General features: G+C 37.5%; 1 protein-coding gene across 3 annotated transcripts; it reads right to left on the reverse strand.

Moving 5' to 3' along the window:
* Nucleotides 1-474: 474 nt before the first annotated feature.
* RAD21L1 (RAD21 cohesin complex component like 1) lies at nucleotides 475-26,139 on the reverse strand. 3 transcript variants are annotated; one of them, XM_077766894.1, is made up of 13 exons: nucleotides 25,996-26,139; nucleotides 24,483-24,612; nucleotides 22,436-22,529; nucleotides 20,145-20,251; nucleotides 17,264-17,434; nucleotides 15,724-15,819; nucleotides 14,428-14,535; nucleotides 12,590-12,816; nucleotides 12,245-12,344; nucleotides 11,283-11,407; nucleotides 9,036-9,128; nucleotides 6,658-6,735; nucleotides 475-925 (listed from the first exon to the last, which is right to left on the reverse strand). In XM_077766894.1, the coding sequence occupies exons 1-13, from the start codon at nucleotides 26,137-26,139 to the stop codon at nucleotides 737-739; spliced, it is 1,662 nt and encodes a 553-aa protein (XP_077623020.1). In that variant the 3' UTR covers nucleotides 475-736. The 3 variants fall into 3 exon arrangements, with proteins under 3 accessions (XP_077623020.1, XP_077623019.1, XP_077623021.1); XM_077766893.1 differs by having other exon boundaries at nucleotides 9,036-9,131; XM_077766895.1 differs by lacking the exons at nucleotides 14,428-14,535; nucleotides 25,996-26,139 and having other exon boundaries at nucleotides 9,036-9,131; nucleotides 24,483-24,539.
* Between the last annotated feature and the right edge of the window lie 1,282 nt (nucleotides 26,140-27,421).

Here is a 27,421-nt window from a genome sequence, read left to right on the forward strand (position 1 = left end):
AAGACAATGGTTTTAATGTTAAAAATGCTCAGTAAACACCAAGTAAAAGAACATTTATTTTTATGACCTTTACTTCAATTGTAGCTTCAGAAAACATGCGGAATGAGTGTCTCCTAATTTTTTTTAACATAAGAGATTTAGATTTGCTGAAACACGACTGGTAGTTATAGTAATCATTAAATAGTAAATAAAACGTTAAATAACCCATAAATAGACTAAAAGCCACTCAGATAATTTAAAACAAAGATGAATTTTAGAACTTTTAAATTAGGATGTTAGATTAAAAAGCATGGCATTAGGTCAAATCAAGGATGATTTGCATCAGAATCAAATAAATTATTGCCTGTGGGGAAATGAGATAGTAATTATTAATTACTCCCATACAATTTAAGTAAATAACCCCACATAAAATACTTTTAAAAATATCCTTACATGTTTCTTGAAGGAACACAGTATTTAAAAAAATGTATTCTAAATGCAATATTCAGGTCAGGGAAATGGTGACTACTATACATTCAAGTTAGCTAAGTTAAAAATGCTACTTAGCTACAATTAAGTATTTCTGTAAGCATACAGGTTTCCAATTCTGGCTGTGATTCTTCTGACTTGACAACCATGAAATAGGCGGTCGGCTTATATATGAAATGGATCAGACCTCCGACTGCTTCCAGACAGCTTCTGCGTTAAATTGAGCCATCGACACAGAACTTCCAATAATGACATAAATCTGCATCCTTCACATTTTATGGAACATTGGTCCCACTGTAGCTACAATGTCTGCGTAGGGAGCACTCTGGCTCAGCTCAATAGCCCGCTGTTTCTTTAGGACGAGAAAGCTGTAGAATTTGGCAGCGGCTTGTTTCCGGTCACTGTGTCTGCAGAGCTTCATCAGACTAAAGTACTGCATTCCCTTCTTGTTGGATTCCTGGAAAAATAATTAGAAAAGAAGAAAGGAAAGAGAAACAACATCACTGTAAGTCCAGCAGGCTGCGGGTGCATGATGAATAAAATATTGGTATTCTTGAGAAGTGAGTGTGAAATCCTTAAAGGAGGAAATGCAAATGACTCATTAGTAAATTTAAAAAAACCGTCATAGGTCATTGAATACAAGCTTGGTTCATTGAGAAAATGCCCGCAAAAAGAACTTTTGAAGTGTTATTCCAATTTCTAACGTGTTATAAAATGTTAGCTCTTTTAGAAATTTGATGTTAACATAAATAAATGGCTTGTGTAGAAGTGCAGTTAGTTTAAACTTGTAGGCAGGACTTTGGGGGGCTTTAGATACGAGAATTATCAGCCTTATCAGACTCCTTTTTCTTAAAGGTACTGGGGAGTGGGAGTGATTATAAACAACTATAGTGATAAATGTAAAATTATATTTATATATCTTAGTGGTGGAGGAATATGACTTTATAAACACCTCCCGGTTTTTTTGACATAGGTCAAAAAGGTATTGGACTCACCATAGGGCACCTACGAACCTACTAGAAAAAGTTGAGATACAATAAGGAATTTAGTTATGGATAAAGATAACTCCTTTTATGAAGACTAGTACTTGGAGTCAGATTTCTAGAATAGAAGTACAGTATAGGTTTTTTAGTTAGAAATACTGTGATGAATACTGGCCAGTATCCCTTGGGTATCTTACTCCTTGGACAGTGTGAAGTATTTTTAGAAATAGCATATACAGGTGGTCTTTTTTTTTTTTTTTTGGCAAATTCATAACATTCAGCAAATTAATAAGTTAAACAGTTAATCATATTTTATCTCAACAAAAGGAGTGTATGGGTATCAGCAACCTTTCAGAAATTGCATGCCAAACCTTCACTTGTCCCTTCTTGAGGAGAGAAGATGTGGGTTTTTCCCATGGGAGAGAGCAGGGACACCCTTCTCGATTTCAAGAATCCTTCTGAAAAACACTCCAAGGAAACAAATATGCCAGACTGAACCCACTGGCGCTTATTTATTCCGTTCCCTCCAGAAACCCCTCTAAAATGAATGTAAAAGAGTAAAAGGTGACAAAGGAAGGAGATAAAGACAAATAAAGTGAAAGACTGACTTTGCAGAGTAGAGGAAGCTAAAACGTAGGTGACAACAGGGAGCAAAGCCAGCAAAAAGCAAGCCAGTGTGAGCTACAGAACCTTGGAGAAGCTTAGGAATTGGAGGCAACAACTGTTTAAGACGGAGATAAGAATTTCTCAAAAGTCTACGTGGGCGCAGTTAGAGGTGCACTCCACCACTTCCCCGAACCACTGCTCCAATACCCTACCAGGAGGCAGGAAGGTGTCTTTCTAGAGATCCTAACCACTAAGGCTCTAGAGCTGGGACACCAGGCACTGTGGCTGGTAGAGAAGTGTCCTGCCACAAACTGGGGGATTAAGTGAAATTCTACACAGACAGACGGCCTCTCCCTTACCTACTCTTCGTTCCTGAACCACCAGCACCATCCTTTTATCTTCTAGGCCATAGATCTGAAGATTTAGCTGGGAAATATGACCGTGGAGGTGGTGCTTAATGGACGATGGCACATGCATGTGTGTTTGTGTGTGTGTATGCAGGGGGTGCTGCCCAATCATCTCACCATAGAGGCCGTATGTCTACAAGACCACCCTTGTTTATATAACTTCCGATCTGGGAGCACCTGGGTGGCTCAGTCGGTTAAGCGTCCGACTTTGGCTCAGGTCATGATCTCACGGTTTGTGGGTTCGAGCCCCACATCGGGCTCTGTGCTGACAGCTAGCTCAGAGCCTGGAGCCTGCTTCAGACTCTGGGTCTCCCTTTCTCTCTGACCCTTCCCTGCTCACGCTGTCTCTCTCTTTCTCTCTCAGAAATAAATAAAAACATTTAAAGAAAAATAACTTCCAATCGATTTTGGCTGTCTCACTCTTAAATAAAAACAGATAACCAAAGACCTACCAGAAATCTGAGTGTAATTTCTAACATTCAAGAGCAAAAAAAAGAATGCATTCAAGAGAATCACTAAGCAAACAGAGACAATGCAGGGAGCAGAGGAAGACTATAACCTATGAAAGAGAAGACTCTGTCTATATAACATGATGAGGATGATTACTGAAAGAAAGCAGATTAGTGGGTTGCTGGGGGGTGGTGGGGTTGGGTGGAGAGACCAGTGGGAGAGATGGGACAAAGAATTATCAAGGGGCACAAGGAAACTTTTTGGGGCTATAGACATATATGTTCACTATCTTGATTGTGGTGATGTTTTCATAGGTGTATACAGATGTCAAACTGTTCTACTGTATTTTATTTATTTATTTTTAAAAACATTTTCTTTTTAATTTATTTCTGAGAGAGAGAGAGAGAGACAGACAGACAGACAGCATGATCAGGGGAGGGTCAGAGAGAGAAGAAGACACAGAATCCGAAACAGGCTCCAGGCTCTGAGCTAGCTGTCAGCACAGAGCCTGATGCAGGGCTCAAACCCATGAACCGTGAGATCATGACCTGAATCGAAGTCAGGCACCCAACCAACTGAGCCACCCAGGCGCCCCTGTTCTACTGTATTTTAAATAGGTATGATTTATTGTATTTTAATAATACTTCAATAAAGCTGTTAAAAAAGTAAATACATAAATGAAAAGACGAGGATGCTACAAAACAAAATGATAATTAATAACTAAGAAAAACTCTTGGAAAACAAAAAATATGAAAGCAGAAATAAAATTCAATAAAAACTAGAAGATAAAGTTGAAGGGAATTAATATAAGGAATAAAAGATTTTTTTTAATGTAAAAGGTGCGATTCAGGGGATCCAACATCTGATCCATAGACAATTCAGAAAGAACAGAGTAACATCAAGGAGGAAATTTAAGAAATACAGTTTCCTAGAATTCAAGGACCTGAACTTTCAGAATAAAGAAACCACTACATGGTCAGCACAATAAATGAAAAAAGACCCATTTCAAAACATATCACCATGAAATTTCATTTCAGACCACTAGGAGTAAAAAAAAAAAAAAAAGATCTTGAATTTTCCAGAGAGAAAATAAAGGTCGCCTACAAAGGCCAGCCAACCAAACAGCATCTAATTTTTCAGTAACAACGCAAGAAGCCTAGACGTGTTACAAAGCCTTCAACATCTGAAAGATGCTATTTTCAAACTAGGTTCAGAACATCCAATCAAGTTAAAGGTAAAATAAAGGAATTTTCAGACTTATATATAGGGTGTCTATCTCCTATGCACTCTTTATCTCAGAAAATTATGAGAGGATGTCAACCACCAAAAAGTTCAAAGTAAAGGAAGACAGACCAACGCATCAAGAACTAGAGAAACTAATATAGGAAAGAGACAAAGGAACTCCCATGTTACGATATAGGACGGTTCCCAAGACAAAAACTATGGAAAAACCTAGAAGGCATCTAGTCTAATTAGAACAAGAGGATGATGAGCTCTGGAAGGAGTATCTTCAAGAAAAAAAAAAATGGAACTGATGAATCATTTGATACATTTAACCATACTAAAAGGGGTTTCATTATATTGTCAGAGAATTTTTAAATAGGATTAAGGGTGAGTATATAGACACTAAGCCAATGGGGAAAATGAAGCAATGATTAACTAAAAAAAAACAAAAAACAAAAAACAAAACCCCACAACACTTTAAACAGGTAAGAAAAGAAATGCAATGACACTAATTTTTACATAGTCTTTGGGGGCTTTTTATTTAAAAAAATTTTTTTTACGTTTATTCATTTTTGAGAGACAGAGCATGAGCAGAAAGGGGCAGGGAGATTGGGAGACACAGAAGCCGGAGCAGGCTCCAGGCTCTGAGCTGTCAGCACAGAACTTGACGCCGGGCCTGAACCCATAAACTGCGAGATCATGACCCGAGCTGAAGTCAGACTCTTAACTGACTGAGCCACCCAGGTGCCCCTACATAGTAACAGTGACTGCTGATTGTCCCTTAATATCCATTTTTGTCTTCTTCCAAAGGAATAGAATTACTAGCCCGGCCCAGGGCTGCCAGACAAAGACTACATTTTCCAGCTAGATGTGGCAAGGTGACCAAGTGCTGGGCAATGAAATTGGAAAGTGATACAGAGAATCTCTGGTTGTACACTTAAAGGAAATTTTGTTGCTGAACCGAAAGCAGACATGGGGGGTACTACCCATTTTTGATCCTGAGAATAAAGAAAATGAGATAAAGGTAACCTAGGTCTCTGACATTCTGTGAGCATAGCACCCATACCAGGTTTACTTTATCTTTTTAAACCATTGGTATTTTGGCTTTCTGTCAAAATCAAACCTGCATGGGGCGCCTGGGTGGCTCAGTTGGTTAAGCATCCGACTTCGGCTCAGGTCATGATCTCATAGTTTGTGGGTTCGAGCCCCTCGTCGGTCTCTGTGCTGATGGCTGGCTCAGAGCCTGGAGCCTGTTTCGGATTCTGTGTCTCCCTCTCTCTCTGACCCTCCCCTGCTCATGCTGTCTCTCTCTCTCTCTCTCTCAGAAATAAATAAAACATTTTAAAAAATCAAAATCAAACCTGCATCATAACTGTTACAATTATAACACTGTAAACACTGAATATTGTGTTAAAAACAGACTGAGGTGGGGGAGATACAACTCAGCTAAATATTCATTTTATGTTGAAAGAAGTCAGCAGGTAAAATTTAAAGCTGAAATATCAAGAAAGAACAGTAAGAACATGTAATTGGAAATAGAGGTATAAATGCTAAAAGAAACAGCTTAACATAGCTGCCTCTGGCGAGCCGGACTTAGAGATAAGGAGGGGTTAGGACAAAAAAACTTCTGTGTTTTCTTTTCATTCTTATAGCATAGAACTATTGAACTTTTAAAATTATATACATGTATTGTTTTGGTAAAAATGTAATTAAAATTTAAAATTATCTGTTTTATTCTTACTCTATTATTTTCTTTAAGAAAGAGAGAGAAAGAGAAAGAGAGTGCATGAGTGGGGGAGAGGAACAGAGCTGGAGAGAGAGAGAGAGAATGAATCTTTAAGCAAGCTCCATGCTCCTTGTGGAGCCCAACACAGAGCTCGATCCCAGACCATGCGGTCACAGCCCTGGGATTATAATCCAAACCGAAATCAAGAGTCAGACACTCAACCTACTGACTCACCCAGGTGCCCCGCTCTTACGCTATTATAAATTGAGTTCCATGTAGAGAATTAGTTGATAACCTGCTAAGCCCAAGAATGAGACACTATATGTCTAGAAGTATGAGGATAAGTAAGAAGTTGATTAGAATATGCAGGCAGTGAAAGCAAATTCCCGTGGTTAGCCCTGGGTATACTGCTCAAAATAATTTCCTCCTAATGGAATTTGGTCTCAACAAAAAAATAAGGAAAATGATTTTTTTTAAAGTTTATTTATTTTGAGAGAGAGGGTGAGAGCACGTGCAAGTCAGGGAAGGGCAGAGAGCGAGAGAGAGAGCGAAAGAGAGAGAATCCCAAGCAGCTCTGCCCTGGCAGTGTGGCTGCATGTCTGACGGTGGGGGCTCGAATTTACCAACTGTGAGATCATGACCTGAGCCAAAACCAAGACTCGGACACTTAACTGACTGAGCCACCCAGTCACCTCAAAAACGATTTCGTTTTTAGTAATGTCTAGAAGGTCCAAGGCAATGTTTTATTTATTTTTAACAACAAAAATAGGATTGACAAACCCTAGCATCTTACCCGCAATCTATTTAACATCTGAAGAATTCTTCCCTTCCATCTCTCTGCCTCAGTATTTTGTTGACTCTCCAAGGACTCCTGTTTGAGTGAATAATAAAATACCTCAATGAAACACATTTTACCAAATGGTTACTATTTGCTAAGCACAGTGTTAGCTGCTACAGGAAACCCAACTATAATACCGGGTCCTGCTATAAATAAGGAGCTTATGGTCTGACAATAGAATAGGAAACATACAACCATATGAACCTCTACTCCCTAGGTGATGAGGGGCTCCAGAAGGGGAGATTCCGCAGTCTTTATTGGTAGTGCATCCCAGGGCACTGTGGCCTTACTTTCAAACGTAAAGTCAGAAGTGACTTTTGGTTAGGACTATCCCAGCTCTGGCCAATTTGAACTGAGTTGACAGGGTAAATATAAAGCTGTAGAAAAAGTGCCTTGTCAAGGCCTTTATCTGAACTTACCTGGTGATACAGAGGCTCTAATTAATAAGTGATGCTTGGCAATTTGTGTACAGTTGGGTGAGAACCTTTTGGATTTCGAAGGTAACCTGTCCAAAAAAGATCAACCCACTTCCTCTCATATTATCCGAATAGATTCATTCTTTTTGGTCTTTAAAGCTTAGCCACCTTCAGAAACACACCTCAATATTTAAAACTTGTCAAGTTGAAATCCCTCACAGGAACTCACTCTAAGCTCTTATCTACTAACACTTGATGAGCTGAGAACAAAATCGGGCATAGGAAAGGTGCTGATGAATCTGACAAAAGAGCAGGCCTACAGAGCGCAGGGGCAGGGGGCTGTAGGGAGGAAGGTGGCACAGATCTGACCTACTTTGTAATTTCTCCCAGGCTAGTTCCGGCCATGTGACCCGATACCTTCTGTGTCATCTTTATCAGAGGTGCACTGTTTGTCAAGCCTCCGTGCGCACCTTTGAATCCCAGATACGTCCTACAGTGTTTTCAATTTCAGACTCCGAGATGATTTCAGAAAGTTCCAGAATATCCTGGATAGTATTTTAAATCATTTGGAGCTAAGGGGACCGCCGAGTCCTCACTCCTACTAGCTGTACTGGCTTCCTGGTCCTGACTATATAGCATCCCTTCTTACACTGCAAAGGGAGTGATCTGAAAATATGGCCACTTTATTCTGAAGAGTTTTCCAAATTCCTCCAGGTACAATTTACTTTTATTTCTTTCTGGTCTGCCCTGGGATCAGTGAGTTCACCCAATTACTAATGTTTATTATATTGTTAAATACACAAATGCTGTTTTTCAAATAGAAAAAGCAGTGGCCCAGCTCTTTGTTAAAGACGCAGGAGACGGCAGCTTCGCCTATACTGCACAACGAAACTCAGGGGGAAAAGGCTCGGAAAAAATAGTCTATGCGCTTTGCTGAAGCCTGTCTACTTGATCTATCTGGACACCCTACAGCTGAATCCATTGTGTGGAAAGCCGGGCGGATTATTAAAACAGCTGAACTTGTGCTGTGTTGTGGTTTGCTTGACCATGTATGAAAATAACCTGTGTCTGTAGAAGCAAAGAGAAAGGCGAAATTAACCAACTCTCTTCTACCTTAGCTGTTTGGATGTTTCAGGTAGAAAATTCAGGTATCTATCCTGTCCTAGATTATCCGAAGAATTCAGTGTTTTCCACGTATGAAAAAACAATCCAATAGTCTTGGAACTCATTATTAAGATAGTTTATTTAAGGACAGCTTGTATATGGCATGAATAGCTATTCTGATATTATTTAATAAGAACCTTTGATTAAAATTCATTACAGTCTTAAAAATGCCTTCAGCACAGTGGTACAAGGACTAGAGAAATAGGACAGTAATACACACGAAGTCAGGTGAGTCCACGTTACTTCTGGCTTTGCTGTTGAATTGTGGCCCTTTCAGCAGACCATTTTCTCTTTCTGATCTCTAGAAATCTCTGACAGATATAGGCCTTGAGCCATATAATGTTTTGGATAAAAATGGTTTTTTTTTGTTTTTTATTTGTAAATGAAGTAAAATTTCAAATGCCCCAGGACGTACCTCTAATATAGCTCTGTTTCTTTAAAGCTGTTACAAGAATAACTTAAAGCAGTGATTCTCAATATTTTTACCTTTGACTACCTTTGATGATATAAAAATCTCACAATTTTCTTTAAAATGATTTGAAGTTTCAAAATAAATTAAAGAAAAAAGGTTCAAAGCAATTCTGAGTATGTTTTATCAAACTATTGACACACCTCTTTGTTGAGATCACTAATTTAAACAGTAATTCTAGAAAGTAACATGACAGCTCTAAAACCAATTTTCAGGTAAATAAGGTGTTAACTACTTAGGAACAAAGTTTTTAAGAACATTCTTGAGACTCTGCATATAATTACCAATTCAACTGGACTATTTTCAATGTCTTGTGCTAAGATGCCATTCATTAAAGAGGATTCCTCAGCAGCTGAAGATACCATTTCAACAATATCCTCCTAAAGCAAATTAGGGAAAGACAGGTAGGTCATCACAGTAGTAGTAGTTATCATAGGAACAATTTTATTTTGTTAAATGCTTTAATCACATAATGCTCCTTTCTAAAACTAATTTATTTTAAATTTTATTTATTTACTTTGAGAGAGAGAGAGAGCACAAGCAGCAGAGGGGCAGCGAGAAGGAGAGCCAGAGTCCCAAGCAGGCTCTGTGCCATCAGCGCACAGCCGAATGAGGGGCTCAAACTTAGGAAACGTGAGATCAGACCTGAGAGGAGATCAAGAGTCAGGCGCTTAACCAACCGCACCACCCAGGCGCTCCTCTAAAACTAATTTAAAATAGTACCTGCATTTGCAAAATATTATCTCTGAAATATCGCAGGTAGGCAGCCCCCGTTCTCCATAAGCCTCCCACAGATGAAGAACTGGCACTTCCCCACCCTCTTTTCTAGTCCTGTTCTCTTCACCACTGCAGACCCGGCATCACACACATCTTTGGCTGTGTGCCTGAGACCACTTTCCTTTGGAGCATTCTGTCCAGTCCCAGCCTCTACCTCTATCCTCAGGCCGGTGCCAGGGGGCAGGGGAAGAAGAACTGGGAGCAGAGAGGTGCAATGGGGGAAGGGATATTAATATCTCTACCGAGGGCCATGACAAGATTCTTGCCACCGCTGCTGGAGCTGTCACTGGCAACAGGGAAGAAAACCTGTGTCCTCTGAAAGAGAAGCAAAGGCACAAAGAAGAAGGAAAAAGAGGAAGCCAGGAATTCTATATTCCTTATCATCTCCTTTTTTAATTGCTATAGAAACTGTTAGACCCCGTTTTCGTCTTTAACCAGTCTTCAGGCTAGGAGCTTCCTACAACAAAGCTTCTTTCATTTTTCATTTTAGCTTTTAGAATGTTTAGGGAATATAAAGAGTTGCATTTTATTCTTTAATATACATGTCAGTGGAGACTTATGTCTTTTCCCTTTTAATCTCTATGAATATTCTACATTTTAAAGACTCAATTTTGCAGTTTTTTACATAAAAAACATTTAATAAAGATTGAAAATGATTAATCAGAATCAATATTTTTCTATCCTGTCAACGTGCTCCCATTCCTGATTGTATTTCATATCTTCACCATTTTTGGAAGCAGAATGGAATTGATGGTTAAAGCCTAAGTTAAGGTAGAGGAGTTAAATGGCTCAAGAGAACTCATACATCAATCTCTTTCCTTTACTTCAAGCACGAGGGAAAGTCTATTTTGTTAATATGTTAAAAAAAAACATGAACTAAACAAGCTTGCCTGATCATAATTTTCAGTAGGTGCACTCTAAGAAATGCCTGAGCCCATATAAGGACGATAGTAGTATTGGCAACCCGATAACTCAACATCCAGTATACTATCAAATATTTAGTAAAATACCTTCTGTTTTAATGCATTATGAAATTGTCTTTCCTTCCAAGAGCATTCAGTTTCAGTGTGGACTGATTTTGAATTCCCTGAGTGGTTATCAAAATGCAGTGATGGTGGAACAAACCAGAAAAGCACTGGTTTATTTTTATCTGGTTTGGCTATATTTGTGCAATCACTAAAGTGACAATGGGAAAAATACTTTAAAACATGTTGTTTCCAACTACGTTTTTAAATAACTATGTTTTTTGAATAAAAATTATGTCTTCGAGTAAAAGTTTTTAAAATTTTGTTTGGCCATGGATCTTCAGATAGTCTCTTGGATTCAAGGCTAAGGTAATTATAGATCTAAAACATATTCTTAGAGGTGGGAAGAGTGAATTTCTGATCAGAAACAAAACACAGGTGTATTGTCTAGAGTCCTAAAAACATTCCATGATGTACTGAATGTGGGGCCTTGGAGGATTCTCAGGATATAACTGGATTCAATACAATCATTTATTTGATGTACCATGCAAAATATTTCAGTATGAAACTACTTATCTTGTTATTTACGCTCTTAAACTTCTAGAAAATACTGTTCTGCAGATGAAAATCATGCTTTACATACCACTGCCCCTTACTAAACAAATTACAGAATAACATAAGACGAAACATAAACTATAAATGTAAGAAGACACACCAGAGTCTCAAAGTTCCTTCATCGTTTCTGTATCAGAAAAATAATATTTTTATGATTCTCTTTGGTTAACTTACCTCAGAATTAATATTTTTATTGGTATCCTCATGAGAGTTACACATAGGTCCGTTAATCACATCCTTCCAAGTTTTGGGTTGACTTAAGTCTTTCTGGGAATTTGGCTCTTCCATCTCAGAGGTCTCTGAATTATTAAGGAAGTAAAGAAGATTTCACCAAACTATCCTTCAAACTTAAATTGGGATGTGATTGTTACAAAAGAAAACTTCTGACAGGAAGCTTGGAATCTAAGAATTTAAGCAAAGGGTACACACACTTTCTTATAGCTTCCCAAGTCTCACATATTTCTCTGCCCCTTCCCCTCATCACCTCCACTCCCCATCATCCACCTACTATCTTCTCCACACTCCTTCCCACACATGCACTCATGACACAACATGGATACTTCAAGCCCATCCTGGTGTATCGTTAGCAGATTTTAATGCCTTCAGGACAGGTGATCAGGAAGCAGAGATTCACTCGTTACTTAAACTGGTTTTATCATTCCTTTACAATAGTCATAATAATAATCAGCAATTATTAATACTCCCTGTAGTTTCTAGGTGGATGGAAATTTCTATGTCTCAGGTTAATTGTGTTGTTTAAATGCTATTCTTATCACTAGGTGACTTCTCATGTTAGTGGCCTTAAAGTGAAACGTTACCCTACTAGATAAAATAATTTTTTTCTGTTGAAGTTTTGTGAGTACTGCCTGTGGGGAGAAGGGAGGTAGGAAGGAGTGAGATTAGGAAGAATCCACATAGTATATATGCTTCATCTTTTTAATGTAGCTTGTTGAACAAAAATTAATCTGCAAGGCAAAGAAGGCAATGCTAATGTAACAATTTCTTTTAAGTTGAAATATTCTAGAGATAGCATCTATTTGGGAATATGGAATTGGATCCCATCTTCATTTTGAAATATAAAATGACAGTTTTGTTTCTTAACAATCCCTTCAAAACCAACAGTTAGGATGTCTCACCTATTATGTTTTCATTTCCCACTTCTTCCTTTACTGATTCCTTCTGTATCAATTTTCTTCCAAGTTTAAAGCCAGAAGACAGAAAGCATTTTGTAAACAGCTGTAAAAATATACACTTTTATTACTTTTTTTGTACAACCAAAGCAATTCAATAAAAATATAAGCACATATGCTAAAAAGTGAAAACTATAATTCATGCACACACATCAAGCAAATTAATTCAAAAGTGTTAAGGGAGTATTTTTCACAAGTTTATATTCTGTTGTATACATGAATGTAAATATGCATTTATTTATTTATTTATAACCAAACACTGCACCTATGTAAAAAGATGGAAACGATTACCATTTTCAGTTCAGCATGAGTCAAATCCTGGGCAGCACTTGACAGAAGTGTGTCCACTCCTCCCTTCTTCTTCCACATCATCAATCTTCGGGTCGGAGGAGCCAGTTCCAAAACCATGAGTGTGTCCGTAAAGGAAGTAAGCTGTTTATGCATAATTTTGCTACTGATCTCCTTGATTGGATCTATGAGCAATTTCCTCTTTTTCCCTTTCCTTTTCTCAGCAAGGTCTAAATATAAGAAATAGACACAACTGGGATTGGTTGTACAGCTGTGTAAAATGATATTCTAGGCAGTGCATACCTAAGAAATGTCTACCACAATGCAACCTACAGAGTTGCCATAGGAAGAAAATCCCTTTCTCTCTACTGAAAATTGTGCTTCACTAGGTTTTTGCACAGCTAGAGTATCTCAGCAGCCAATAGCTGATGCATTTTGTAATGTGTTCCTTCAGGGTGCTTAGGATGGACTCTGTTGACCTGCCAGGTCGATAACTGAGGAATATGTGGAGCAGAGGACATAATGAGAGGGAAGTTGCTCAGTTCTGAAGTTCCCTAAAATATCTATCTAACAGGATATTCTGAAACATTAATTTGTATTTGTCCGGTATATTCTTCCCTCCTCCATTGAAATTCATACACAAATTCCAAGTAGGTAGCTAGGCCCATGGAGTTTCACTCCTTTAGGTCATTTTACCAGGTAAAAAGCAGAAGTCAAACTTTTCCTTAGTAAATATGCAAAGGGGGAGGGTTAGATTTCCCAGAATGGGTGAAGATCTGAGATCACATGAAGCCAGAAGGAACAGTCACCTGCTTGCTAATGTGCCTTAGTAAAATTCTGGGAACATGACAAGATCTGAGAAGGGCTGGGGGTGTGATGACCCCAGAGGCTACACAGGCTGGGGCAGTAGGTACCACAAACTGTTTGGTTGATGACCAAAGTTTCCTTTCCACCTGCCACACCCCTCCCCCAAATTTTGATATCACGTGGCCTAGGGCAGATAGGGGAGCTATACAGATTGAAATTTTTGCCAGCCCAGTGGGATAGAGGTTCAGAGTTGAATGTAGTAAATAAAAAACTGCAATGCTTTATTCCTTGCATGCCTGAGTTTATAACTGAAATTCATATCAATTAAAACTAGGATGTTCTTACAAGGTCAAGTTATATTCATATTTATTTTTTATTCCTAAAAATATACTTGAGGTTAAATGTTAGAGGGCACAGACCTCTCTTCTGATTCTTTTGTTCTGCCTTATTTTATATGCATTTGCATGTTTATTTATCTTTCCAACCAGATTGTAAGCTTCTTAAAAGTAGGTACTATTGTTGGTGCCTGGGTGGCTCAGTCAGTTGAGCCTTCCACTCTTTGATTTCAGCTCAGGTCATGACCTCATGGTTTGTGAATTCAAGCTCCCCATTGGGCTCTCTGCTGACATTATGGTGTCTTCTTGGGATTCTCTCTCCCTCTCTCTCTGCCCATCCCTGGCTTGTGTGCCCATGTGCTCTCTCTCAAAATAAATAAACATTAAAAAAAAAAAAAGCAGGTACTATGTCTTCTTCATTCCTGTGCCCAAAAGAGAGTAATAGTTCAATAACTACTGGCATTGAACTCAGTTTTAAATTTTCCATTTTCCCGAACTGGATATATGGTTTGACTAGAACTGACTATAATGAAAGAATCGCCCCAAATTTCCTCTACACTCTTTCCCTACTCTTTCCCTATTGTATTGCATATGTTATTACTAGGTTGACTACTTCCTATAATACTTCATAGATTATCTCACAGTAAATAAGAGAGTAGTGTATCAAAAATAAAAAACAAAAACATGAATGATTCTGACCTGAAACATCAATTGGGTCAAGGGTAAATCCATGTTCTTCATTTGATAATGTGATTTCATCCATTTTTTCATTTTCAGGTAGACATATATACTCTGAATTATCTGGTTCTACCATAAGAGGAATTATTAGAAAAATAACAGTTATGTTTAATCTAGATACTTATATATGAGAATGAAAGCAAAAGATAAATTAATTGAAGATTTATATTGCTAACTGGAGCCCAATCTGATGTTTCGAATCACAAGTACTTAAGAGAGTTGAAGAGACACAGAGATTATATGGTCTGGGACCCAGTGCCTAGGTGAGTCGTGCACTGTCACCTTCTTTTGCACATGTGACATCTAAGGCTGGATGTAGAAACAGTGGTAGAAACTTAGTAGAAACAGTGGTAGCAACCACAATAAATGACTGACATATATTTGATTATATGTCTGCTAAAAAATTTGTATTCTGTTAAATCTCTTAACTATTAGTTGACCCATAAAGGACCATAAATAAATTTATATCATCTCTCTTTTTCACATTTTTTTTTTTTTTTAATATTTTTATTTATTTCTAGGAGAGAGAGAGACAGCGTGAGCAGGGGAGGGTCAGAGAGAGGGAGACACAGACTCCGAAACAGGCCCCAGGCTCCGAGCTGGCAGTCAGCACAGAGCCCGACGCGGGGCTCGAACCCACGAACCGCGAGATCATGACCTAAGCGAAAGTCGGACGCTTAACCGACTAAGCCACCCAGGCGCCCCTCTTTTTCACATTTTAAATTTCTACTATGTGTTAGGAGGGAAATGTAACATCAAAAACAGTGAGGAGTCAAAATAGGACTATTTGTACTTTTAATTCTTAAGAAAAATCATACAAAAGTACTTCAAATGATTTGAGGTAGCTTCACTTGGATTTCAAGTAGAAAACACCCCCATATTTGTAATTTCTCTCAAATTGTGTACAGATTGCCCAATTATATTAATGTTAATATGGTATTAATATTAATAATTAATAACCATAGTAGTGTCAAACATTAGTGATGTTTCTAACATGTAACATATTATTTTAATGACTCAAAAGCATAGTGTTTTCTCAGAGTATTTAGATGCGCTCTCATATCAAATAAACCCAATACTGGTTAAATGCCATTGTTGTATCTTTCTCGAAACCCAGTTTCCTATTCCCTATTGTCTACAGTCAGACTCAAGAGAGTTTGAGTATATTATATCACTACTTAAACTGAGGAAGTTGTAAGGTTTAGTTTGAACATCAGTATATGTTCACTTTCTACACAAAAGATAATTTCATCATACCCACTATAGTGTCAGGAGGCTCAGGAGGCATGGAAATTTCTCCGTTCAAACGCATGTCTTCTAACAGGATATTCTGATCATCTTGCAATAGATTGTCTTGAAAAGTACAAGAAATACTTTTGTCATACAGAATAGAATCTGTCATTTTTTTCACTAAACATTTAATTGACATTATTGTATATAAGGATTATAAACAGATACAAAAAGGAATCAACCCTACTTAAGTAGATTTGATTGGCTATGTAGACTATCATATTTCATGCAGGATAGTATAGAATTTCATATATTTCATTTTCTTTCCCTTATTAAGTAGATGTTTAATTTCAGGACATATTTACTTAACTAATACCAAGATAATAATCTTGTTACAAAGCCATGTTTAAATTTCAGATCAAGAAGTGAAAGCTTTCAAACTGCTTTGGTAGATATCTAAGGTAGAACCACTATTTTTTCATAATTTGAAATTTCAAAAAGTTTGCCACAACCAGCCCTTTAAAGTAAACTAGAGAAGTTAGAAAAGACTTGCTATATCACCATCAATATCTTTATTTATTTATTTTTTTAATGCTTTATTTATTTCTGAGAGAGAAGAGGGACAGCATGAGCAGGGGAGGGTCAGAGAGAGGGGGAGATACAGAATCTGAAACAGGCTCCAGGCTCTGAGCTGGCAGTCAGCACAGAGCCCAACGTGGGGCTGGAACTCACAAACCGTGAGATCATGACCTGAGCCGAAGTCAGAGGCTTAACCGACTGAGCCACCCAGGCGCCCCTACCATCAATATCTTTAAAATAGAGGTATGTGTATTCAGATTTCCCAGTTTTTGTCTACCCCATTTCTATGATTATTTTATAGCAACATCATAATATAAATATAAAAATATAATATAAAATGTTGGACAGATCCTTAGAATAACTGTTTCACAATTTCTGTTAAGGAAACAATGATTCCAATATATGATCTAATATATTTTGTGAGGAAATATACTAAACTCACTCCTTTCCCTCTAAAAATTAGGAATTTGTAAAAATAAAAACAAGTAGTATTTTATAACCTTTAGGGAAAATGTGTTTAAATAGATGCCTATTTACTTAGACCTAGCTTAAATGTTTAAATACACCACAGACTTTAAAAATGTATGTAAAAAATGAATTGATTAAAAAAAAGTGTACTGATTTAGGGGCACTTAGGTGGCTCAGTTGGTTAAATGTCTGGCTCTTGATTTCAGCTCAGGTCATGACCTCACTGTTCATGGAATAGAGCCCCAGATCAGGCTCTGTCCGGGCAGTGTGGAGTCTGTTTGGGATTCTATCCCTCCCTTTCTCTCTGCCCCTGACCTGCTTGCATGTACACATGCTCAGTCTCTCTCTCTCTCAAAATAAATAAATAAATTTTAAAGGCACTGATTTATATGACACAGAGGCATACCTGAGAATTTAGTTTGATATAATAAGCCTATTAATACATTCTTAGTATGATTGAAATAAATATCCAATTTCTTCTTATTTTAATACCCAATTTCTATATAACCAGAAAACATACCGATCATCTCTCCTGCAGCTCCTTCATCTCCAAATCCATCTCCACTGTCATAGAACAGAGATTTTTCTCCAATGAGGCTTCCAGAACTAGGTTCAACTAAAGGACCACTGGAATTCAGCAATATGTTGTCATCAAAAAAGCTATGTCTTCTGAGAATTTCAGATTCCTCTCCTAAATAAATATAGATCATTAACGCTGAGTTAGCCATAGAAACATAGAGTTTTAGAGTTAGATGGAAATTTAGGTATCTTCTTGTACAGCCCCTCCCATTTTGCAGATAAGAAAAATGAGAGCTCAAAAACTTATTTGAATTACTCAACTAAAGTCACTCAGTTAATCAGTGGAGGCTGGATTTCTAGTCTAACATTTTTTCCAAAACAATAGGGAAAAAAACATCAGATAGAGTTTTTAGTTGTGGTTCAATTTAATAATTTCCCAGAATGACTCCTTCTACTTTAGATAGGTCATGTCCTGCTTGATCAAGTATTATTTAGTATTATTTCAAGTACAATTTCTTGCATTGTTTGTCCACAGTGGGGTTTGGAAAATAAGGAGCACATCTGCCTTCTTGGGAATGGAAAGGTAGGTAAAATATTAAAGGATGGGCTTACAACATTCATCCAATAAGTATTTATTGAATGACTGGGTATTAGGCAATTGGCTAGGGATTAGAGATACAGTGATAAAAAACCCAATCAGCTAACATTAACTGAGTACTTACTATGTGCATTATATTATGTAATAGAAGATGCTATTATAATCCTAATTTTACAGACAAGGGAACACGTCCACAGAAAGGTTTTATAATTTGCACACAGTCATACCCTAATAAATGACAAAGCTAGGATCTGAATCCAGCAGACACAGTGATAGTTAAAACTTCCAGTGGTAAAATATTTTGCAAAATGGAGACTTATGAGAACAAACTCCTAAGGCGCTGACACCAGCAGATAAAATGAACTCTCTGCTTCAAACCGACTTGCTTTCAGATTGGTTGTCAGCACATGTATATTCTTTCCCTTCCTTGCGTTTGAATCTCTAGGTCCAGGAGTCTGAAACCCTAGAGATCAGACAGAGGTTGGTGTTCTCCCTTTCTCAACAACCCACGTTAGTGCTAGTTAGTAAACAAAATCATGAAGTATCACTTATATTAAAATGAATATAAGTTGATAAAATGAAATAAAGTTGATAAAACAAAAAAGGTGATAAATTGGTAGAGGGCCTTGAGGATAAGCAGGGGTGTCTAAAGTAAGTCATAGGGACTCAAGGTGCTTCAGTAGAGGAATGTGATATGAAAAAAAAATTCGATTTAAGAACAATTGCTCTTGCAGAGATACATAAAATGTGGGAAGAGACTGGGAGATACGTAGGAGGGTATTATAGTACTCGAGGTCTTTAGTACTGGTGAACTATGCTGGTGGCTAGAGAAATAGAAAGAAGACCTAAGAAGCATTTCCAATTTGTCGTTGTTGTTAATCAGCACTGGTATGAAGCTTACAGAAAGTGCAGTTAAAAGTGGTCCTAAAGTTTTAGGCCTAAAGAACAGTAGCAGCGTTTACAGGGAAATGTGTAAAGGGTGTCTTGGCAGTAGGAAATATGATTAACCCTTTGTCAGTGTATTACTCTCTGGGGTTACAGAGAGTAAGAGATCCATGCTACTCAAAATACAGTCTGTGGGTTGGTGCTTGTCCACGACAGAGTAAATACACAAATTAGAGGTAAATGTTTAGAGCATTTTAAAGCAATTTCACAGAGTAATTTGAATTATATGTTGAATTTAATAACAAAACATTGAAGCATGTATTTTGATTTTTAAACTTTCAATTTTCTGGTAATCAGCTTTTTAATATTTTACAAAAGTATCATTCTCTGACAGACTGGAAGTTAACAAAAATTCTAAAACTTGTCCCGCACCACAGATCATTTAAGAGCACAGCTATAGATCATAAGAGTTATAGAGAAAGAGTAAGGATGAGAAGCGGAGGTTGGAGATGTAGCTCAAGCATTACTGCCTTGACCACCCTCCCCAGGGAACACAGAGTAGGCCACCCTTCTATGCTCACTGCTTTGGGCACTGTAAGAGAGCTAAAGATGAATCTGACACAGATTTTCTCCTCATGGAGTTTTCAGACCAATACAGGATGTACATAATATCATAGTTCAAGACAGAGGGAAATGCCATAAAAAGAACAAATAATATATAGCTCTAATTATAAGATATACTCAACAGTCTGTTTCATAATCAATGACTATGTATTTAGCATGTGTTATTTCCTCCTCAGTCCTAAGCCATGCTAAAATATTTCATTTTACAATTGATATTATATATTGGAGGAATTTTCATATTTTAAAGGCACCATATACAGCATACATGTAAAACCCTATATATATGGTTATATATAATACATATGTGTATACATATACATATATTACTATGGATATATGTATATACACATATATTACTATGTGTATACACACATATTACTATAATATATTACATATACATATATATTACACACTCACACACACACATATATTACTACAGCAAATGTTTATTTGCATGTCTCTCTCCCAGCCTGAAGCTCTTTGTGGGCAGAAAGTGCTTCTGCAAACTTTGTACTGCCTATGCCTATGATAGAACATGACATATAGTAAGTATTCAATAAATGACTGCAGACTAAGAAGGGAAGTTTATAGTCTAAGACTGAGTCTTGGCATTAACACCTATTTAGAAAAAAGTAAAGACAAACCTGCTGAGAGTGGCATTTAGACATTAAGAGATCCATTCTAAAGATAGCTATTTCTATTGACACGGTTTCAATACAAAAATGCAAATATAATTGACTATGGCTTGTGATTTTAATTTCTCAAAGATTCTCACCAAAGCTCCCAGCTTGGAAAAGTAGATCATTAGCATAATCTTCTCTAAGTGTGATTTCTTCTGGTCTGCTTTGGTTCTGAGTAAAGTGTTCTGAAACATCAATAGCACTATGGAGAAACATAAGATTTGGGAAGATTGAGAAAAATATGCCAACAGAACACAAGGGTTTTGCAGTATACCAGCAAAAGCCCAAAACTCTAAAACAAAAAACAGGTTTTATTATGAAAATAAAGACTTTTGTTTTCTCAATAGTGTTATTTATAAACACTGGTTGATTACACATGTATATATACAAACGGTCTCTGGGCTGCCAAATCCAATGGTCAGTTCTCAGTCCTTTCTTATTCTAACCACCGCATCTGAAACACATGTTCACTCCCTCACCGAACACGTTCTTCTCTGCACCTCCAGGATACTACTTTCTCTTGAGTTTTTCCTTACCTCACTGGCTGCTCCTTTTCTATCTCCTTGATTAGTTCTTCCTCATCTCCCAGACTATTAGCTATTAGGAATGACCCAACACTCTGTTCTCAGCTCTTTCTCTTTTAAAATAATTACACTCACTCTCTGGGGGTTGAAATTCCAACTATATACGCACAACTCCTAAATTTATATATCCTGTCCAGACCTCCTTCCTGAATTTCAGACCCAGATATTCGACGACTTGCCTGCTCCCCTTGGATGTGAAACAATCATCTCTAAAGCCCAGTTTACCCATGACTATAGTCATCCTTCCTTTCTCTTTCCCTTAAAGCCATATCCAATTCTTCAGCAAATCCTGTCGGCTCAGTCTTCAAAATATATTCATAATTTCACTGCTACCACCTTGATAACATGAAGACTGAGAAGTGACCACAGACCCTGTCATTTCTCACCTGGACTTTTTTTTTTTTTTTTTTTTTTGGCAGAGATAGCACCATTTATTAAGGAAGGTCAAGACAATGACCATAGGGGAGTCCCTTCTAGGACACAGAGGGCAAGCATCCTGACCCCACATTTGCGGGCTGCTGGTGGGGAGGGCACATGTCCCCAGTTGGGCTCTCAGGCTCCCACAGATAGGCAGAGGTGCCATGTCCCCTTCCTGTCCCTCCCAGGCATGAATCAAGGCACTAACTGTTTTCAATGCCCTTCTCCGCCCGTGTATCCTGAGCCTTCACTTCCAAATCAACAGTGGGGGGAGATACGGCCTGGCATGAGGTGGGGAGACCCATTCCATGCTGGACTCTGCCTGTAGCAGCTCCTGGTAAGAGCTGGGGTGAGGTTTCCCTTGCAGCCCTGAGTAGGTGTTGGGTAGGAGGGTCATCTGGACTTCTTACTGAAATAATTTTCTCATAGGCTCGCTGCTTCCTCCCTTTCCCACTTACACTAAGTAGCCTGAGGGACTATGCTGAAATCAAGTCAGATGTGTCACTCTCCTATTTAAAACCCTCCTGTGTTCCCTATCTGAGTAACATAAAAGTTCTTATTGGGGCCTACAGCACTCTACATCGTTTGCACCCCCAGCTACCTCTCTCACCTCATCTCCTACCACTCAGACTCTCATGGCCTCCGTGCTGTTCCCTGAACAGGTCCAATGTGTTCTGCCTTAGGGCCTTCTCACTTGCTCTACATGGCACATTCTTCCCCACATTACTGAATGATTTGTTCCTATACCTCCCTCAGGTTTCAGTTCTGACCTTATTAGAAAAGCCTTTCCTGAGAATCCTATCATTTTTTTCAATTGTTTCTTTTCATATTGCTGATCATTTACTGGCATATTGGATATTTCTTTGTTTATTGTCTAATATGTAAGATTCACGCAGACAGAAGCTGTTGTTCAATGTCTTCAGTGTCAAGAGCTGCTCCTGGCATATGGAAGGCACCCAATAAATATTTGCTGAATGCATGGAGGAACATACTGTTAATATCACAAATTACATTCAGCAAATACAATGATACATTTTTGTTGTTATTTTTCAAAATTTCCCACTGAATTTAAGTCTTCTCAACTGCATGTATATTTCACTTCTTAACTAGATTCCACTTGTATTCATAAAATCTGAAGATGAAAGCAATAAAGTCAAATTGAGGGGGTTCCCGGGGTGGCTCAGTCAGTTATGCCTCCAACTCTTGATTTTAGCTCAGGTCATGATCTCAGTTAGTGGGACTAAGCCCCTGCTTGGGATTCTCTCTCCCCCTCTCTCTCTGCCTCTGCCCCACTCACCTGCCCTCTCTCCCTCTCTCTCAAAATTGATCAATACACTTTTTGTTTTTTAAAGGAAAATCAAATTGAAGGAAAATAAATCATTTACTTCACATTTTGGGTGTCAAAATCATGAAACTCTTCTGGCAATGTGATAGCATTGTAAGCAGCTTCAAAATTCTCTTTTGGAAGGTCAACCAGTCCTGAAAAGAATAAAAAACCACATCCAATGAGCAATAATGCTATGTAAGATAATTAACTCCCAGTTCTTGCCCTTCTTCAGGCCCATTCTCTACGAACAACCAGAGTAATATTAAAAAATATTTAAAAAGCAATCATATCAGCTCACTCCCATGCTTAAAGTGACTCAGTGACTTCCCTAGCGTATTTAAATAAAATCCAAATTCCTAATCAGGGCCTCTGCAGCTGTACAAACCTATCAGCATCATCTAAGGACTCTTTCCCTCACTCACTAGACTCTAGTCATACTGGCCTTTTTGTTCCCTGAACAAGTTGAGCACTTTTCCCCCCCAAGACCTTTGCTCTCACAGTTCCCTCTGCCCAGAATGCTATTCCCTCAGGGACTTTTTACAAGGCTGGGGACTTCTCATTCTTCAAGTTTGAGCTTAAATTCTATCTTCTCTGAAAAGCTTTTTCTAATTAGTCTAGTGCAAGTAAAGTTTTCTATTTTTTGTTGTAATATGCTGCTTAGATTCCTTCATAGCACAATCACAATCTACAATTATTATAATAATTTTAAAAAACTTTTTTATTACCTGATATCCTCTCCAAACTGAAAGGGACCTTATTTGCCTTATTTGTCCTTGTATCCCAGAGCCTTAAATAGTGTTTGGCACAAAATATGGGATCAATATATATTTTTGGATTATATAAATGAAATAATAAACATATGAACCATATTTGATACGAGTATAAAAAATCTATGCTGAGAATTTACAAATATTTTAAATAAAGAAAAAAAAACCTGTCAACCCCGATTCAACAAATCTTGAGGGAATAGTATGTTCAAGGCACTGAGACAAGTACTATAAGAGGTTTAGAAAATATTACAACAAAGATGTTGCCTTCAAGGAACTTGCAAACTAGTATGAGAGACAAGGCCTGTACCCCAATAACTATAATACAAGGTGGAAATGATGAAAGTCTTAAAATTAAATTAAAATCTGAAGGCCTGATATTTATGACACATGTAAATCCCTAGCATTCTGGAAGGCCTAGAGATTTTCTATAATATTTTGGGGTGCCTGGGTGGCTCAGTTGGTTAAGCGTCCAAATTTGGCTCAGGTAGTGATCTCACGGCTAGAGAATTCGAGCCCTGTCCGTATTGGGCTCTGTGCTGACAGCTCAGAGCCTGGAGCCTGCTTCAGATTCTGTGTCTCCCTCTCTCTCTCTGACCCTCCCCAACTCGCATTCTGTCTCTCTCTCAAAAATAAATAAATCTTAAAAAAAATTTTATGTTTCATAAATAGTCTGCTACTTAGAGTTTTGAGAATTCTGAAAACAATGACAATTACGATATCCAGGCTTTGTCAATTACATTATTTCTCTTTTTTTTCTTTTAATGTTTTATTTATTTCTGAGAAAGAGAGAGAGACAGCATAAGCAGGGGAGGGGCTGAGAGAAAGGGAGATACAGAATCTGAAACAGGCTCCAGGCTCTGAGCTGGCAGTCGGCACAGAGTCTGACGCGGGGCTCAAACCCACTGACCGTGAGATCATGACCTGAGCCGAAGTCAGACGCTTAACTGACTGAGCCACCCAGGTGCCCCTCAATTACACTCTTTCTAATTTATTTCATACAGGCAAAAACAGATACAGTAAATTAAGCAATCCATTAAAAGTGAATATCAGAATTTCTTACATAAGTGTGGTAGCTTTACATAGATTTTTAATGTAAATATGCAGGAACTTTGCAAGTGTTTGAAAGCACAACTGATTCCTGCAAACACAGGAAAACAGCAAGGGAAAGAATATAATTTGTCCTTAACCACGGAAACTTAGAATCAGTGAAAAGGAAGTTTATATTCACATACACACCCCTGAATTACAGAGTGCCACCAATTAAAAGAGCCCACCCAAAATAAAAATGCAAAAGGGAAGCAAGATGAGTGAGACAAATCAATGTTCCAAGCATACCTGGGCGAAATGTCATCTTCATTTTAAGCAATGCTTCATTGCAATCTGCCAAAAGATATTTTGCCTTCCTATTATAGATTCGCACAACTCCCAAAAGAAGGTGTCCTGAAGTTCGAAGTGCAATTTTCACCTTTCAAGAATTTTTAAAGCATTAGAACATTAAGCATTAGATTCATAAACTCTGTTTGAAAATTATAAAATCATAGAATTTCCTCTTTTTAAAAAGAAGACATTCTGTATTCTTATTTAGAGTGAATCATTTGGGGTGCCTGCGTGGCTCAGTTGGTCAAGCATCCCACTTCGGCTCAGGTCATGATCTCACGGTTTGTGAATTCGAGCCCCTTGTCGGGCTCTGTGCTGACAGCTCAGAGCCTGGAGCCTGCTTCGGATTCTGTGTCTCCCTCTCCACCCCTCCTCCACTTGCACTCTGTTTCTCTCTCAAAAATAAACAGTAAAAAAAAAAAAAGTGAATCACTTAACTTCTAACTTATCTTGTAAAATGATTAACTTTTGTTCTTATTCAATGAAGAGACTCTAATGTGCCATTTAAGTGAAATATGTGATTATTAGTTTCACGGAAGAATATAAACTCTGCAGTCAGGCAGACTTGGGTTCAAGTCTTGGCCCAGGTGCTGAGGCTTGAAGTTCAATCTTCTTGAACTTCAATTTATTAATAATGGCTACAACTTATTATATACTTATTTTGTGCCAGGAATTGTCCTAAGAGCTCTTCATATATTATGTAATTTTGACATGAACCTCCATTTACAGAAGAAAAATGCCTGAGATTCAGATATGATAAGTAGCATGGCCAAAGTAAGACAACTACTAAGTGATGAAGCAGGAATTAAGTTTGACTAACTCAGAAAGTTCATGCTCCTAACTACCACACTTCACTGAGGCTGAAAGAAGCCCATCTCACAGAGTTGATGTGAAGATTCAATGATCTAATGAACATAAAGTCTAGCCCAGTGCCTGACACATGGAAACTTTTCAATTATTATTCATCCTTCTTGCAAGCAGAAAAATACTTGACTTCTAAAAATATTAAAATCATATTTTAATGCAAATTCTAATATCATATTGTTTTATTACGAACATAGTACTTTATGAAGTGTTTTCACACATATTTTCATTTATACTCAGTTATCCTTTGTTTCCACTCTCCATATTCATTCACTCACTATTTTTCTAAGAAATACTTATTTGGTACCTACTGTGTCTACAGTATTTTGTTAAGGGAGTAAGAAAGGATTACAAGACATGTACAAAACATGACCTTCCTCCTTCAGGGTCTAATCTATTTATGATAAACGTATGAAAACAGTTAGCTACCAACAGAAATCGACATATGTCTGTGCTCAGGTAGTAAATGTTATAGGAATGAAAAGAGAGAAACCATTTCGGAAGTAATACTTCCTTGGAAATGCATTTTCTGATAGAACATATTTTAGTTCCTTTCCTCTCCATAAGTCATGCCAGATACATACTATAATTTGAATCAATAACATACCTTAGGTGAAATAATTCTTTCAATGGTTATCTCTAGATTGCATTCAAATACATGAGCCTTTGTGAGTTTCTTCTCCCAGTGAGCTGCAAGCCAAATTTTGGCCAATGGCCCTCGCTTACTCATAAGCACATGTGTGTAGAACATGTTGTCTATATTCCTTAGGAGTATTTAACATAGTAGAGAGAACATTAAAAGATATTTAAAATTTGTTTACAAAAACATTTCAGTGCTATTTCTTAGCAAAAACACTCTTTATCAATTTTAAACAGATTATCTTCCGATTCAAGCTGTTATTCAATTCAGTTTCTTGCAAAGAACACATTATTTAAAATACAAAATTGTAAACTAATGAGAGCTCTTAGATTGTGAACCACACCTGTTTTAAATGTATTCTGATCACTGATGGTTTCTTACATTCTACTTATTTTATGCTGCAAAGGATTTGAGTTCTCTTATTAATATGGTCAAATAAATAGAGGAGGTAGCCTGGGGAAAAAATAGGAGATGGAAATAGGGGGAAAAGAACAGAACAGGAAAAGGTGCACAAAACTAAGAAAGGCGAACACCTCTCACCTCTTTTCTAAAACTTAGGAAACTGAGAAATGTTAGACTACTGACTTATAACCGGGTATTGAATTTCTTTGTTTTCTTCAAGATTCTCTGGTTTATTCAACAACTTGTTAACTTTTGAAGTTAAAATAATGGAACTCGAGAGGACAATAAAGTGGAAAAATGAAGAAAACAAGAAACAAAAGGAAAAGAATAGAAAGGCAAGAAAGGAAACAATAATCAAATTTAAATGTTTTCAAACAAGAATGGTGAAAGAAAACCTTCACTTAGAGCTGAAACAATTTATGCACATTTCTACAAACTGTAGTATCTACGAGAATAACATAAGGCTCCTTTAAGCAAAGGGATATTATAATACCTTGACTTCCAGAGAAGAATCAAATTATTGCTCACATATAAGAAATCCTATGCTTCCACTATAAAAGTTTTATGAAAGTATAAAAGGTTTTGTGTTTTTTTTTGCTTCTTTTCTACTTAAAGTCCTGCCTAAACGAGAAAACTGAGCCAAAAGGAACACCAAAACACTCAGCCACAGAATTCAAAATTCAGGTGAACTTTGATCAATGCCCATTGCCACCCCAAAAATCAAATCACTGTGCCCGAAACGAAAAGCTAGGCAATGTACCAAACCACATTTTCCAACAGAAGAGCTGGAGATTTTAATGTTTATGGCCTGTGCCTGCCTTGGTTTCACTTCCTTCTTTTCTATGCTGTTTGGTATCTTGGAATATACTCCAGTTTATCTTATAAAATTGTTCCAAAATTTGTATGTGGTTATTGACATGTTTTAAGGAAAACCAAGTTTGTGATTTAATTTTCCTGAGACACTGATTTTCTCAAGTACATATTCCACCCT

Source organism: Crocuta crocuta, unplaced genomic scaffold, assembly GCF_008692635.1.
Source record: "Crocuta crocuta isolate KB4526 unplaced genomic scaffold, BGI_CrCroc_1.0 scaffold15, whole genome shotgun sequence".
Taxonomy (NCBI): Eukaryota; Metazoa; Chordata; class Mammalia; order Carnivora; family Hyaenidae; genus Crocuta; species Crocuta crocuta.